We start from the raw sequence: 15613 nt of genomic DNA, 5'->3' as shown, positions 1-15613 counted from the left end.
TAATATTGGAAAATAATTTGTATACGTCCTTTTCAATCATATTAGAGGATTATCGAGATCGAGAAAAGTTTGTTAGAGAGTAAAAGCAACAAACTCATTCTCATTAATTATTAAACCAAAATGTTTACAATATCCTCTCTTATAAAGTATGAGAGTAAACCAAACATTAAACCAATACAACGGTTGACATAAACCGATTTTATTTGATTCTCTACTCTAATAAATCACTTGTGAATACAAAAGCGACTATCGTTTCATCATAAAAATATGTGTATGTAAGCAAACAGTGAAATAAGACATAAAGTTAAGCAATGAAAGACACAAAGAAGGAAGAAGTAAACAAGTTAAGCAAAACAATTATAGAATGAAGCAAGGAAACAAGTTAAGCATGTAAGCAAACAGTGAAATAAGAAAGGAATCAAAGAAGCAAAGAAGCACGCAAGTTAGGAAATGAATGAAGCAATTGAGTAAGCAAAGATCAAAGAAACAAAGCAGGAAGCATGTAAACAAGCAGTAAAAGAAACAAGCAACCAAGTTAAGCAATGAAATAAGCACAATAAAAAAAGAAGAGAACCAGTAAAACAAGTTAGCGATGTAAATAAAGAAGCAAGCAATGAACTAAGAAGCAAAATATACATGAATGTATGTATGTATGTATGTATGTATGTATGCATGTATGTATGTATGTATGAATGTATGCATGTATGTATAATGTATGCATATGTATGCAAACATGAATATATGCATGTGTACATGAATGGATGCATACATGCAATGTGTGCAATGTGTTGGGATATCAAGCTGTCAAAGGAAAGACAACATTGTTAAAGTAATTGGTATATACCTGTTTTACTCACCGCGCACATAACTTCTTTTGGTTCACAAAGTTCGTTGGCTATGAAATCTGCTACAGAATAAAATAAAAGAGACGATAAATTCAAGTGATAAGAGAAGAAACAAAATACTACTCAGCTGAAACAGATTAAAGACATACCTGGGATAATGATTGAACTTAAGAAGCTAGAAGGTAAGGTAGAGATCAAAACCAAGACCTCCAAGACCATCAATACTCTAGCACTCAGAAACTTCTATTTTCTTTTGAATGTCGTGATTTATATGTTAGAGCCAGCTGCATATTTTGTCTCCGTAAGTTTTGATCTAAGATGAACCAAGAGAAGATAAGATGTAAGGCATAACACAGATATCTTTTGTGTTTTTCAGGAGTTTCATATGTTCCTTAGGCTTCCCGGACTTGACAGCATTCTTAAGCCAATATCTCAACCCTGAACAACTGAAACCAACAAATGAAATATTTAGATAAAAACTAGAATACCTTGTATAACTCTTGGAATGATCATAGATTATCATCCTTGTCTTTCCAGGAATGTTCTTCCTCGATTAGATTAGTTTACAGAGAAACAGCTACCTTAGAAGTTCTTCCACATCGAACTCTTGTTCAAAGAGCTGATCTTGTTTTGTGTCAAGGGGTTCATCGTCTGACTCATCCACTTCAAGAAGACTCTGGTTCTGAATATACTTGAATCTGTAACATACTAACATGGCACCAAAAAGTCGATCGAATAGATAGATCCAAAGGCATAGCAAGCCAAAATTATGCTAAAATGTGTATATAACAACCAACCTCAAAGCGATGCCTTAGGTTTCGAAAAAGAGGAAGCCTTGCTTGGCCATGCGACTCCGCATCCATATAGTCCCATCATTGTCCTCATCCAAAATATCTTCCACCTACTAGTCCAAGAAAACAGAAACCAAGAACATCAGTACTTGAGCACTCACAAACTTCTATGAGAGCATTTTTCAATTGAGTTCGAAAGGTACTTTGATGAAGTTTCTTTTGAATGTTGAGATCTATTTATGTTAGAGCCAGCTGCATATATTTTCTTTTTACGTTCCTTGTTCTGAGATGAACCAAGAGATGATACGGAAATCTAGACAACTTTGAACATTGTAAGCAAACCTTTCTTGTTTCTCAGGAGTTTCATATGTTTCTTTAGGCTTCCCAGACTTGACAGCCTTCTTCATGCCACACTTCTTGATGAGCATCTCCAGCCAAAGCCTCACCTATAATACTGACACGACTCTTCAAAAGGACAAGAATCCACATAAACAAAGCCTAATACAGATATTTACAACTAGTATGTATGTTTACGGCTAAACGATAAATTTTTACTCTCAACATTTGTAATTGTACGTCTGCATGTGTGAGAGAAAGAAAAGTTGTGGAAACGTGAAATTAAATTCTAGGTACCAAAGATGTTAGTTACAGACCTTTGCTTTGAAAAGATTTTTGTTTTCTTCTGGCAACTTCAGTAAACCGACCATGTTCTTTAAGTTTTCATGTAGTTCTTCGCGTGGTTTTAGGCCACAAACACCTTCAACAAACATAAATATGCAGGTTTTTAAAAATAGATTGGTTGTAGATTTCAAAAAAAAGGAAAACCATTCACGAGTCTCGTTGATAAACAAGCGAGACAAATGGCTAATTCGTAGCAACATTAAGTCGTATCCTCGTTGAAAGGGAAGACCACTAACTTTTGTAATTTCCTTGTTTTTCCTCTGAAGGAGAAGCAATGTTGAAAGAAGCCTTGATATGGCCATATCATCTTTCCATCAAGGCAACCAACCACCTGTTACAATTATAGCAGAGGTCAAAAATCAATCTTGACTCAAGAAAGAAAAACAAAGATCCTGTAAAAAATCTTACAGTGACTTGTTAGGATTGAATTAAACATACCTTATTGAAGTACCTACGTAATTTCTCATTGTCTCCACCATTTTCTTCATTTGCATATGCATGATCAATCTGAACAAGCACGTCATAAGCTCAATATCTTTTCTATTTACTTACCTGTAGAAACAGCAGCAAACTGAATATTCTTACACAATTATATTTTGACACAAAACAGTTTCAAGGTGCTTTTGGTAAAGAACCATCACGATCTAGGAGGACCGTTTTCCTAAAAATAAGCCAAATGGTATTTGATTAGTTCTCATATATTGACCCGTCTGCCAAATAGAACCTTTTTTGTTTTTCAGACACACTCAAACACATATACTATAATAGCAAAATCGAAAGACTACTGCAAAAAAAAATTGGAGCAACATACTCGGGAGAAGGAGTCAACCTAAGAAACGATATACGCTAATTATGTCTGAAGTCATTTGCGGTAGACCTGAAAGAAGCATCACGATGCCTGAGAAGTACGCAACATTATGAGTTTCTGATTTGCGAACACAAGAGAAACTTACAGCATATTATATAAGTTCAACCCATCAAAACAAAAGACCCTATAAGTTCTCATCGAATTACCATGCAAAAGATTTGATGTTTTCAACAAGTATTTTCTCTAGAATTACCTCTCTTATGTTTCTTAGCCACGGATTGGAGTGCTTTAAGCTGCAAAATCCAAAACGATATACAATTGAAATAATGTACCATCAGTGCAAATCTATACAAGATGACCCACCAAGTCATCCGTACGATTAAAAATGAAACTGAAAACATACAATTGGGAGTTCGTGGCTGGCTGATCTTCTTGTTATAATCGAAGATGAAGTTCTTCTAGAAACCTCTGGCACTGCTTTGGCCATGTGACTCTGTATTCATATAGTGAATAATCATGAGATCATTAAAATAAAAACATACAAGTGGGAGTTCGTGGCTGGTTGATCGTCTTGTTATAATCGAAGATGAAGTTCTTCTAGAAACCTCTGGCACTGCTTTGGCCATGTGACTCCGTATTCATATAGTCCCCATCTTTTTCCTCGTCCCCATCCAAAATATCTTCCACATACTAGTCCTGGAAAACAGAAATCAAGAACATCAGGATTTAAGCACTCAGATACTTCTATGAGAGCATTTGTCAACTTAGTTGGAAAGGTACTTTAATGAAGTTTCTTTTGAATGTTGCGATCTACTTATGTTAGAGCCAGCTAAATATAGTGTCTCCTTACGATCCTTGATCTGAGATAAACCAAGAGAAGATGTGAGTTAACACAAATACTGAAATCTAAACAACTTTGAACATTGTAAGAAAACCTTTCGTGTTTTTTCAGGAGTTTCATCTTTTCCTCAGACTTCACAAACCATATTTGGTTATAAGCATCTCCAACCGAAGCCTCACCTCTAAAACCAACCTGAATCTGAAAGAAGGACAAGAATCCGCAAAAACAAATCTTAAAATATATGTTTACAACTAATATGTATGTTTACGGTAACACAATAAAGTTAATGTACTAGCAAGAACTCAACATTTACTTGTTTGAGAGAACGTAAAGGTTCGGAAATATGAAATTTAAATTCGAGGCACCAAATACTGCGTTTATAAAACAGGTATTAGCGCTAACCTTTGCTTTGAAAAGGTTATTCCATTCCTTCGAGCAACTTCGGCAAGATTTCGACCATGCACTTTATGTTTGCCAACATTCCTTCTGGCTCTATCACTTGAGCTTTCCAATACACGTCTTTAGCTGCTGTATAGTCCCTTAGTTGCATATAAGCCCATCCAAAGTTCCCCTGTAACACCACATTTATTTAAATCCATTAGCTTAATGATCAATAGTCTTCAGAAATCTAATCAAAACTCAAAACTAAAGACTAGTGAGATTAATCTTACCAATATCCTAGTGGTTTTCTTCTCGACCGTGACCATAAATTTCTTGCCATGAGATCTCGCAGTATTTGTTGGTTTAACCTTGGTTATTCTTGGCATCCAAATCTACATCAGATATATCCTTCACGAATGATTAGAAGTCCTTCCACATCAAACTCTTGTTCAAAGAGGTTGATCATCTAACTCATTTGCAAACCTCACTTGTTCAAAGTGGTTCATCATCTGACTCATCAACTTCAAGAAGACTCTGGTTCTGAATATACTTGAATCTGTAATATGACACCAAAACGTTGATCGAATAGATAACAACCATAGATAGATCCAAATGCATAATAAGCCAAGACTATGCCAAAATGTGTATATAACAACCAACCTCAAAGCGATGCATTATATATTGGAAAAGAGGAAGTGTTGCTATGGCCCTGCGACTCCGCATCCATATAGTCTCCATCGTTTTCCTCATCCAAAATATCTTCCATTGACTAGTCCTGGAAAACAAAAAACCAAGAACATCAATACTTGAGCACTCAGAAACTTCTATGAGAGAACTTGTCAAACGAGTTGGAAAGGTACTTTAATGAAGTTTCTTTGAATGTTCCGATCTAAGATGAGCCATGAGAGATGTAGGTTAACAAAAATACTGAAATCTAGAAAACTTTGAACATTGTAAGCAAACCTTTCATGTGTTTTCAAGATTTTCATCTGTTTCTCAGGCTTAGGCTTTGCAGAGTTGACAATCTTCATGCCACGTTTCTTGATAAGCATCTCCAACCGAAGCCTCAAATAATACCAACCTGACTCCGAAAAACGGACAATAATCCGTAGAAACAAATCTTAATATATATATTACAATTAGTACGTATGTTTGTTGAAACGTAATAAACTTAATTTACTAGCAGGATCTCAACATAGACAAGATAAAGTCGCGAAAATATGAAATTTAGATTTGAGACACCAAAGATGCATCTTGGGCATACTGCGTTTATAAAACTGTATTTTATAAACCTTTGCTTTGAAAAGGTTTTTCTCCATTCCTTCTAGCCACTTCAGTAAGACTTCGACCATGCACTTAATGTTTGCCAACTTTTTACACGCCTTGTTTGCATCTGGCTCTATCACTTGAGTTTTCTGATACACGGCTTCAGCTGTTGTAACATCACATTTAAATCCATCAGTTCATTGACCAAGAGAATTCAGAAATCTAATCAAAACTAAAAACTAGTGAGATTAATCTTACCAAGATCCCAGAGGTTTCCTTCTCGACCGTGACCTAAAATATCCTGCCATGAGATCTCGTAGTCTTTGTTGGTTTCCCATTGAATGCTTTTCCTTGATATATCATCCAAAAGTTTTGCTTAAATATCTTAACTTACTTCAGCTCTTCCACATTGCTGCTCAAAATTTCGATCTAATTTTGTCAATTCTACAATTAATAACAATAACTGAGAGAAACAAGAGAATAGTCTTGGTTAGAGTTTACTTACGTAATAGAGATCGATGAGTACATTAATGATTCACGAGCTTGTCTCAGCCACCAACACCTTCAACAAAACAGATTGTTGTTGTTGTTTTCAGAAAAAAAGAAAAGAAAAAAACTCATTGAGTCTTAAGAGTTATAAAACTTACAAGTGGGAGTTCATTGTTGGCGGAATGTATTGTTTAACTCCAACATGAAAATCTTCTAGAAACTTCTGGCACTGCACATTGAATCTTAAAAATGAAAGTTAAGAGAGAATCAAATAAACCTTGTCTAGCTTAGTTTATTTGGTCTGACAAGTTAAGACAGTTATAACTTAGCTTATTGGTTTCTCTGAAGGACTTTGAAATAGTCCTAGAAGAATCTAAAACAAAACACAAATCTGATAAACTGAGACATTTTATGAACAAATAAGCAAGCAAGTTAAGGATAGAAAATAAGGAAAAGAAATTCAAGTAGTTAAGGAAAAGACCGTATGTGAGAAATTAAGCACGTAAGCAAGGAATCAAGTTAAGCATGTAAGCAAGAAAGTAAGGAAGCAAGGAAACAAAGAAGTAAGTAAACAAGGAATCAAGGAAGCAAGCAAGCTCACAAGAGAGTAAACAACAAACCATTGAAGCTGGTAATTAAACAAGGAATGGAGAAATAAAAGGAGTATAGCAAAGAATCAGACAAAGAATTAAGGAAGCAAGCAAGCTCACAAAGAAGTAAACAACAAATCTCTGAAGTTGGTAACAAAACAAGGAATGAAGAAGTAAAAGGAGTAAAGCAAGCAAACAATCAGACAAAGAATTAAGGAATCAAGTAAGTAAACAACGACTCAAAGAAACAGAGAAGGAATTATGAATGTGTGCAATGTAGATTATGTATGCATTTATGTATGTATTTATGTATACATGTATGTATGTATGTATGTATGTATGCATGTGTGTGTATGAATGACTGCATGTATGTATGTGTATGCATTTGGTTGAGTGATTGAGAACAACCCATAAGAATTCTCTGGCTCTGCAATTTATTGTTGCAGAAGAAAAGCGACACAACATCAAACTCCTTCCAAAGGAGATAGAATCGTCAATTGCTTCCTACAAAAAAATTTGAGAAAATAGAGCATAAGATAACTGAGAAATTAACTCATATATATAGTCTTTTATGATCAAAATAAATGAGTAAGTCAACACTAAAGATTCTTTCACTTATCTAATTTACAACCAAGCCCGATCTGATGAACATAACACAGATAATGTAGAACTTTCTTGTAAAATTTTCTATCACCATTTGGATAACTATAAGCAAGTTTCAATACAACTGTAGAATAAAAAAAATCTAAACATATGAATGAAAACAACAAACCTGTAAAATTACGAGTGGCAATGACAATCCTTTTCATCGAGAACACAAAAGTGAAATCTGATCTCCATTGCTCTTAAGTCTTAATAGAAACCCAATTCACTGAGAGACAAAGAAAACACTATGAGTTTCCACAACAAGACTGATTTCTAAAAGCTTCGTTATCAACCAAAGACACAACAAATTATGAAAAGGTAGAGCAAAAATTGATCGGATCGGATCAGATGGTAATAACTTTCAAAATCAAATTTATTGGGTTCGTAGAGTTATACATCATAAATTTGAAACGGTGGAATTAAAAACATCATAAATTCGATTGAAAAAGAAACACAAACCTCCGTCACCGCCTCTGTAACCGCCCTCACGGCTGCCAGCCACCACTACGCCACCAGATCTCTCATGGCGGCTAAGACCACCACAGCCTCTTCTTTGAAGGTCGCGAATCATAATCCTCTCGATCTCCCAGATTTGCGATCGCTAGTGATTTGTAAAACCCAAACCAAACAAATCACAAATCAAAAGGTATTGAAAAAGCAATGAAATGAAATGACAAACCAATCGATCGCTCATAAAATCAGGAAGATTAACGTAACGATAAGACAAATTAAGTAACAAAGAATGAGAGAGATAGTAACAGTAAATCGAATCAAGTAGCAGAGAAACACAAATCGGAAACAGATCCAGAATCACTGGAATTGACTCAACCTTTGAATCGATAACCTGAGAGAACGCCCTTTCTAGATTCTAGTAGGCGGTGGCTTAAGCAAGGTCGCCGGGAAAGTACTGCTGCTTAAAATTTACAGTCATTTTTTTGGGAAAGGAGAAGTTAGGGTTTCAAAATTATGAGAGAGATCGGAGAGGGATTTGTAGACGATCGTCTTCTAACGGACTATTTAACTCTGCTTTGTTTTCGTTATATAAAATAATTCCAATTTCAAGAAAACGAAAATGCCGCCCATTTAGAAAATAGAAATTTGAATTTCATTTTTGTACACGTCACGATTGTAATGTGCGAAATGTTTACCGTAAACAAAAAGTAATCCGAGATTAGTAACGGCCTGACATAGGCCTGGGCATAAAACCCGAAATCCGAAAACCGATCCGAAACCGATCCAAAAAATCCGGAACCGAAACCAAACCGAATAGTCACAAAATCCGAACGGATAATGAATTCTTCTATCCGAATTACCCGAACCGAACCCGATCCGAACCGAAAACCGAAAGGATATCCGAAAACCGGAAATAAAAATTATATATCCAAAAATATTAGTTATATTTAGTTGTAATTTTATAGCAAATAACAAAAATATCCTAAATATCCTAGATTTGGGAAAAATTTTAGTTATATTTGTTAAAATTATACATATTTTTGCAAAATTTAACCAAATTTTAGTAAGATTAAACCAATTTTTATTAAGATTGAACTATTTTAAAGTTTTTTTTCCCGAAAACCGATCCGAATCCGACACCTATCCGAACCGAAACCGAACCGATGACTCATAAAATCCGAACGGATAATAAATTCTCCTACCCAAATTATCCGAATCTGAATATATCCGAACCGAAACCGAACCGAAAAATCATAAAATCCGAACGGATAATAAACTTTCATACCCGAATTATCCGAATCCGAATATATCCGATCTGAATCCGATTTGAAATCCGAATGCTCAGGCCTAGCCTGACATGTTTTTGGTTAAAGCTTAACCATGATGTAATGTGTCATGATATTTTAGATTGGCTCGGTTTGGTTCTAATCGTTTTTTTTTTTTGGTGAGTTGGTTCTAATCGTATTTTGGCTATGCGGTGAGTGTCATAGTATTATTTTCTTTACAGAATTACAATTATAGTAGAAATGTCATGGTATTTTTAATTTTAATATCAATGAATTATTTTACAGTTTTTACCATGTCAAATTTGGGATAATCATATATCTGCCAATCACCTAATAATCCCAACTTAACAAATAGAATATGTGCCTTAGTGCCTAAACTTGTTTTAATGGAAACATGCAAAACGAGTTATCTTATTTATGAAAGTCAGTAAAAATATTATTAAACATGGAAATATCCTACTTTAGTATATATATATAAGTATATAACTAGATTAAGACCGTCATATGCGGGTTTTAATTTTATTTTTTTTAAAACAAACAAAAATTTAACAAAAATCTATATTAAAATTTTGTTGTAAGTAAAAACTATCTTTACGAAGTCACTAGCAACCCTAATAGTTATAAGAAAATTTATGTATATAACTTTGTTTTTACCTTAATATACTAATTTATATTTCTATATTAAAAAAATTGTAACGTTTATTGTAATAGTAATGTCAAATTATCAATCACCAAAGTTTCTGCCAAATATTCATCATTATAATTATTGTTGAATCTGTCACAATTCTCATCTAAAATATATGATTATACAATTTTTCAGGACATGTTTTGGATGCAAACCATCGGTCAAACTTTCATTTTATTTACATTCATTTACAAATATATTATCTACACTACCACGTGTAGATGTCGGATTCACACACTCAAGTATTTTTATTAATAGAAACGATTATTCTTGAGGGACAAAAAATAAGAATGTAAAAGGTTTATCAATTGCTACAAAAATTGCTATAGTATTTCTTGCTCTCGAGACCGATCCCCCTTACATGCCTTTATATTTATACATAGAGAAACGACATTAAAATAAATAATTAAGTACAATTATTCTCTCTTAAATGTGTCCGTTTTGATCCTTGACTTTAATGATCAACGTTTGAATTTGACTTGACTCTGATCTTTATGGGCCTCGCCTTTTGGCCCAAATGTCCTTAGGATCGACTTAACCATGACTTTGTCTCCAGACTCGTTTCGAGGTGCAATCACTTCGGATTCTCTTTATGTTGACAACCACCCCGACTGTTCTTTTGACTTGTGGATCTAATGGGCTTTATTCTTTATCGGCCGTTATCCTGTCTACGTGGCAATTTTTGGTTGGTCCTGGACCTCTGGTGCGGGATCCGACACCAACAATTAGCCCCCCAAGTTCTTCGAAGTGCCATTCCAATTCGGAGGACTTTAAATGCTTAAATGACCAAAGATTGCGCTCGAGAATCTTTCTGATTTCCCGCCGAAAATCTCATCATTCCTTTAATTTCGGCAGTAGCCATTTTTAACCGAGTGACATCTGTCATCATTATGACCGTATATTAATTATTTACTATTAAAACGGGAAAAACCTTCCCATTTCCCACACAACTTCCGAGGCGGTTTCATCATTTAGTTTGTGTGAGGTAACTTCTTTTCACCATCATTTTCTTCTTTTACTTTTGTGCTTTAATCAAAACTTCTCTCTACTTTTCTTCGCCGAAACTCTCTTCGCCGAACCTTGAATCTTTCATTTTCCTCCGATGACTTCCGATTCTGAGAGACCTGAATCTCCGTCTTACGATGAGAGGCGTTCTAGTAATGACGAATGCACTCGTCCTAACGATATCGCCGGTCCTCATTACAAATCCACCTGCACTCTTCAATCCCTTGAGCGATTAAAGGGGCTTTGTCAAATTCCTCCTGGAATCATAGCGGAGGCACAAATAGCCGATCCTACGGAATCCCCGAAGAACCACCGTGACGGCTAATTTTGTGTTTACGAAATTTACTTCAAGGATTGCGGATTGACCTTCCCTCTTCCCGAAGCCCTAATTCGATTCTTGGCGGCTCTTGAGATTGCTTTACCTCAACTAACCCCCAATCTCCTCCGAACCATCCTCGGGATTATAACCGTGTCGGCAGAGGCTGGCTACATCATTGGAGTCCCCGAGCTGAATGAACTCCTAAGCGTAAGGAGTTCATCAAAGAAAACTGGGTACTTCTCGGCGTATCCAAATGCCAACAGAAACGTCATTTCGCACCTTCCGAACAAGGATGAAAACTGGCACCATCCTTGATTCCTGATTAAGAAAACTCCCGCTTCAATTGGAAATCTTTCCGATGTACTTCCATCGAAGTGGTCTGCGAAGCCTGGTAGAAATTAGATCGTATATTCCTTCCTTGGTTGTTTTATTTTTTACTGACCAAACTCGTTGTTTTCACTTCGCAGCCGTCATCGCTTCGACTCTTCCGTCTGAAGAATTCGTCAAGTTCTTCAAAACAATCCTTGAAGGGGAAACCCTTTGGAACTCTTTCACCCTTGATCGGTTCGTTGAGGCCAACCGAAAACTCAGGATGAGTCCTCCCAATCTACTTCATCGTCTTCCGCCTCCTCCCTCAACTCAGGGAATGTAAGCTCGGGCCCTTACTGCCCAGCGTAAGAAACTCTCCAAGCCGATAGCAGAGGCTTGTGATGAAAATAAGGCGTTCCTTACGGCCGCCATTGACAAAAAAGACTACAGCAGGACCCTGCTGGTAGATGACAACAGCTCCGAGGGAGCCAGATCCGTTGCTGCTTATAGGTTAACACCTCGCCGCGAACGTCATGACGAACGTTCTCCTCGGAGAGAGCGATCTCCTTGTCATGATTCTCCTCGTCCTCCCCGAGACGATTTTAGCAGCGAACCACTTAAGAACTTGGTTCGCAGGAAGAGAGACAAGTCATCCCGCAGTGACTCTTCTCCGCGAAGGGAGAAGTCTAGGGCCCGGACTGACCGTTCACCTCGATCATCCCCTCCTTCTGAACCAATGGGTCCTCTTCGACCGGTTGATATGTCTTCCTCTGACAGCGAGAATACTGCTCGGAGTGCATCTCTTAAGAAGGGAGACTCTGAATCTCAAGATGCTTCCTCGAGGTTAAAGCCCGCTCTTGTCCCTCAAGTCAAATCGCTTTCAGGTTTGGTGATTCATACATACTTAAAAGTTCTTATCTCTATTCAGATTCCAATTTTTACAACTTTTCTTTCTTCGCAGCTATGGAGAAAGAAGGCAGCGTTTTCCGATGCTTCAAGACCCGATCGGGTTCAATCCTGCCAGACTTCGACAAGTGGCCTCCTGCGATTCGTGAGCGCTATTTGCTTCATGCTCACCATTCATCTCGGGTTAGTTCCACTTTATTTTTCTGACTGCGCTTGCCGTTCTTCGAAATGACTTACCATCCCGGTTTTATGCATAATGCCAGGCTGTCGGTGAACTTAATGATATGATCAAACATTATGAGGGGCTGGTCATTGGTCGGGAAAAGGAGATTGACGCGTGGAAGAAAAAACTTTCTGCTCTTGAAGCTGAACTAAGCTCTTCTACCGGCTCTAAGCACGATCTGGAGGACAAGGTCGACAGTCTAACATCCGAGCTTGCGAAGTTAAAAGGGGAGCTGCAGGACCAGTACGATCAGAATTTCAAACTCCAGGAGGAGCTTTCTGGTGTTCAGGGTAGGCTCCAAGAATCCGAATCAACCGCTGATTCCCTGAACAACCAACTTATTGAGCTTAACGCGAAGTACAAGGCGATCGCCAAATTACGTGATTCCGAGTTGGTAAGGTCGGTGTCGAAGGCAAGAAAGGAGGTTAAGGGACGCGGAATGGAGTTGATCCAAGGGGCCATCCGCTTCATGCAGACCGAGAAGGTTAGGTCAGACTTGGAATCAGACATCAAGGAGCATGAGAGCAACCTGATTTTGTTGGATCAAATCCATGAGACAGATTTCTCTGAGGAGCAAGAAAGGACCGAACTGTCGACTAATCTTTCTGAAAAGCGGAGTCGCTTGGCAGCTCTTCCCACTTCGACCTTCAACCCGCATGACTTCGAGGAATTCTTTACTGAATCACCTCCTATAAGTGAATCGGGTTTAGACTGGGCAGGTAACGCTTGGCTCCTGACGCTTACCACCCTTTTCTTACCTTACGTTTTTTAAAATTGACTGGAACTGTCCTTCCCAGGCTCAAGTGAGACGGAAGATGTCGTCCCACCCAAAGTTTCTGTGACACCGGAGGTCATCCCGGAGGATGGTTGTACTGTGGAGAGCGGACCAGGAGTTCCATCTGACCAAGCACCTGCCAAGGAGGCGAATAAAGCTTCGACTGTTGAGTCGGAGTCCGAGGTGGCTGTTGCTCCATAGTGGTTGTGTCCACTTTAAATTGGGAATTGTCCCATTAATTTTAAGACTTAATTTCAAACTTGTTTTTGCCTAAGGAGGCTTTATTATTTCTTTCGAACAAGATATTTGCCTGAGGAGGCTTTTAAACCTTTCTAGGTTTTAACCCCAAGGGTATTTGGTTAAAATTATATGCGGGTTTACAAAGTCCGCTTTTAACCTTTTGTGGCCTTGTGGTTATGCTTTTGAGATTTTTAGGCTGATCAGACCCTTCTCTTAAGAGTGCGAGAACTGAGCTCGGCTTAAAGCGAGTTCCCCACTTTGGGTTTAGTCAACTCGATAAATTTATTGGGCTTGGGCCTTAGAAACTTTTGTAGTAAATGCGACGGTTGCTCTTCCCCTTCTTATTTCTTAAAAGTAGGGAAAACGGCTCGTCTTTAATGCAATAACTGCCTTTTCTCGATTTTCCAAAAATGGTTTAAACCACTCGGGCACATTACCATTATTGGATTTATAGTTCCAAGACAAACCCTAAATCATTACAAATAAAGGCTTACCTACATCTAAGCTTTATTTAAATACGATTTTAGAGTCTTACTTGAGAAATATTACGAGAATGGAAAACGAGAAAGTAGCCCCCGTTGATCCCGGCAGCCCACTCTTCTTGTCCGGCGACGGCTTTGAACCGGCCGGCGTTCTTTTCCCTCACGCCGTCTTTCACTTTCCTTCAAAGGAGAAGAAAGAGGCTTGTGACTTTATTGACAAGGTAAATATTTAAAGTTTTCGATTTAAAAACTTTTTGTTTCATCTTATTCATTCATCTTTATGCTAGGTTGCCGACAAGCACAGTCGCTTGTGTGAAGAGAGGCAGCGGCGGGGCCTCAAAAGGCAAACACTCGAGGCTCGCATCGCTCGGGTGGAGAAGAAGATACGGGCTTTGGAAAGTGATCCCTTTCAATGGGAATGGCGGAACTTCGATTCTGTCGCTGAAATCCCGAAGATGCTTCGGATGTATCTTCGCGCTAAAGAAGTCCCGAGTCCCGTGAACGCCCCGGTCTATGCCGTTCCATCTGATAGCGAAGAAGAAGACGAGGAGGAGGCCAGCACCTGTCGGAAACGCGTTCGGGATCATCCCGAAGTGGATGCCAAGAACAAGGCGTCCACTTCGAAGACTAAACCGGCTATGAAGGAGACTGTTCCTGAGCCTCTTCCATAAATGTTCTCTAACTTCTTCACTTATTTTGAACTCGTAATGGGCTTCGGCCCCTTTTTATTTATGGAAACATTTGCAATTTTCTTTACTCTTCAAATATTCTCGGAGATGCGTCTTTTAATGCAGGATCTGTTCGAGGGCATAAATCTCTCCGCGAATCACTTCTTTCCTAGGATAGAATCCGCAGCTGACTTAGGAATATGACATTCCTATAAATTACAGTCTCAACTTCTCTTTTCTCCTCACCGCTCTTTTCCATTTTAACAGGTATGGAATTCAACCTTCGATGTTCAGAATCTATGCCCGAATTTTCCAGGATTGGAATGACAAACGAAGAAGCCCGAACTGAGCCAACTAGGCGGCCTCTTCCACTTCGCGACTTCTTAAGATCCCAGATCCGAGCTCCATGTGCTCTGATCAGGGATCTCCCAATCAGAGATCAAGGAACAGCGATGACATTCATAGAGGCACTTGCGCTTCAATATCGGAAGCTTATGTTGGAAAAGAGGCGACTCCGGAAGAAGATTAACCGGATGCAACGCAGGCTTACTACGGTGTTAAGAGATCTTCACGTCCTTGAATCTCACCCTGGAGAATGGGTCGAGCTTGGAATCTCTGACTTCGCTCGAATTCCGGGCTGCATGATGCCAATCCTCGACCTTGCCGGTCAAGGAGTTGAAGTGTTCTGCTCGTCAACAAGATCTCCATAACCCGAGGTGTTCGATGAGGGACATTCCATCCTCTTTTTTTTTTTGAACAAACGCTCTATTTCCAAAGCCTTGTATGTTCGCATAGCCAAACCTTTATTTGCTTCATTTGTTCGCACAGTCGAACCTTTTCCTTTAATACAGAAATAAAACAAATTTTTATTAATAGCTGAACTCGTTTCCGAGCTGTCTACGTACCCATTTCGGGATCAAGCCAC

At 38.2% G+C, this 15613-nt stretch overlaps 1 protein-coding gene and 1 long non-coding RNA gene across 2 annotated transcripts; both read right to left on the bottom strand.

Annotated features, from left to right (window-relative positions):
* Positions 1 to 84: 84 nt before the first annotated feature.
* LOC9308088 lies at positions 85 to 7015 on the bottom strand. The gene is given in 20 exon segments (XM_021023870.1): positions 85 to 907; positions 995 to 1291; positions 1427 to 1553; positions 1643 to 1749; positions 1840 to 1919; positions 1979 to 2082; positions 2290 to 2393; positions 2554 to 2648; positions 2756 to 2869; positions 3147 to 3215; positions 3379 to 3418; positions 3529 to 3821; positions 3906 to 3985; positions 4061 to 4164; positions 5640 to 5759; positions 5761 to 5773; positions 5872 to 5912; positions 5914 to 6025; positions 6119 to 6175; positions 6261 to 7015. Coding segments are annotated over 6 exon segments (372 nt in total). The 5' UTR covers positions 5977 to 6025; positions 6119 to 6175; positions 6261 to 7015; the 3' UTR covers positions 85 to 907; positions 995 to 1291; positions 1427 to 1553; positions 1643 to 1749; positions 1840 to 1919; positions 1979 to 2082; positions 2290 to 2393; positions 2554 to 2648; positions 2756 to 2869; positions 3147 to 3215; positions 3379 to 3418; positions 3529 to 3821; positions 3906 to 3954.
* On the bottom strand, positions 4709 to 5233 carry LOC9310160. The gene is made up of 4 exons (XR_002331563.1): positions 5208 to 5233; positions 5008 to 5122; positions 4836 to 4903; positions 4709 to 4739 (listed from the first exon to the last, which is right to left on the bottom strand). It is a non-coding gene; the product is annotated as an uncharacterized LOC9310160 (long non-coding RNA).
* Positions 7016 to 15613: the final 8598 nt, after the last annotated feature.

This window comes from Arabidopsis lyrata, assembly GCF_000004255.2.
Source record: "Arabidopsis lyrata subsp. lyrata unplaced genomic scaffold ARALYscaffold_6, whole genome shotgun sequence".
NCBI lineage: Eukaryota > Viridiplantae > Streptophyta > Magnoliopsida > Brassicales > Brassicaceae > Arabidopsis > Arabidopsis lyrata.
The sequence above is the reverse complement of the archived record's forward strand: the minus strand, read 5'-3'. Positions and strand labels throughout refer to the sequence as shown.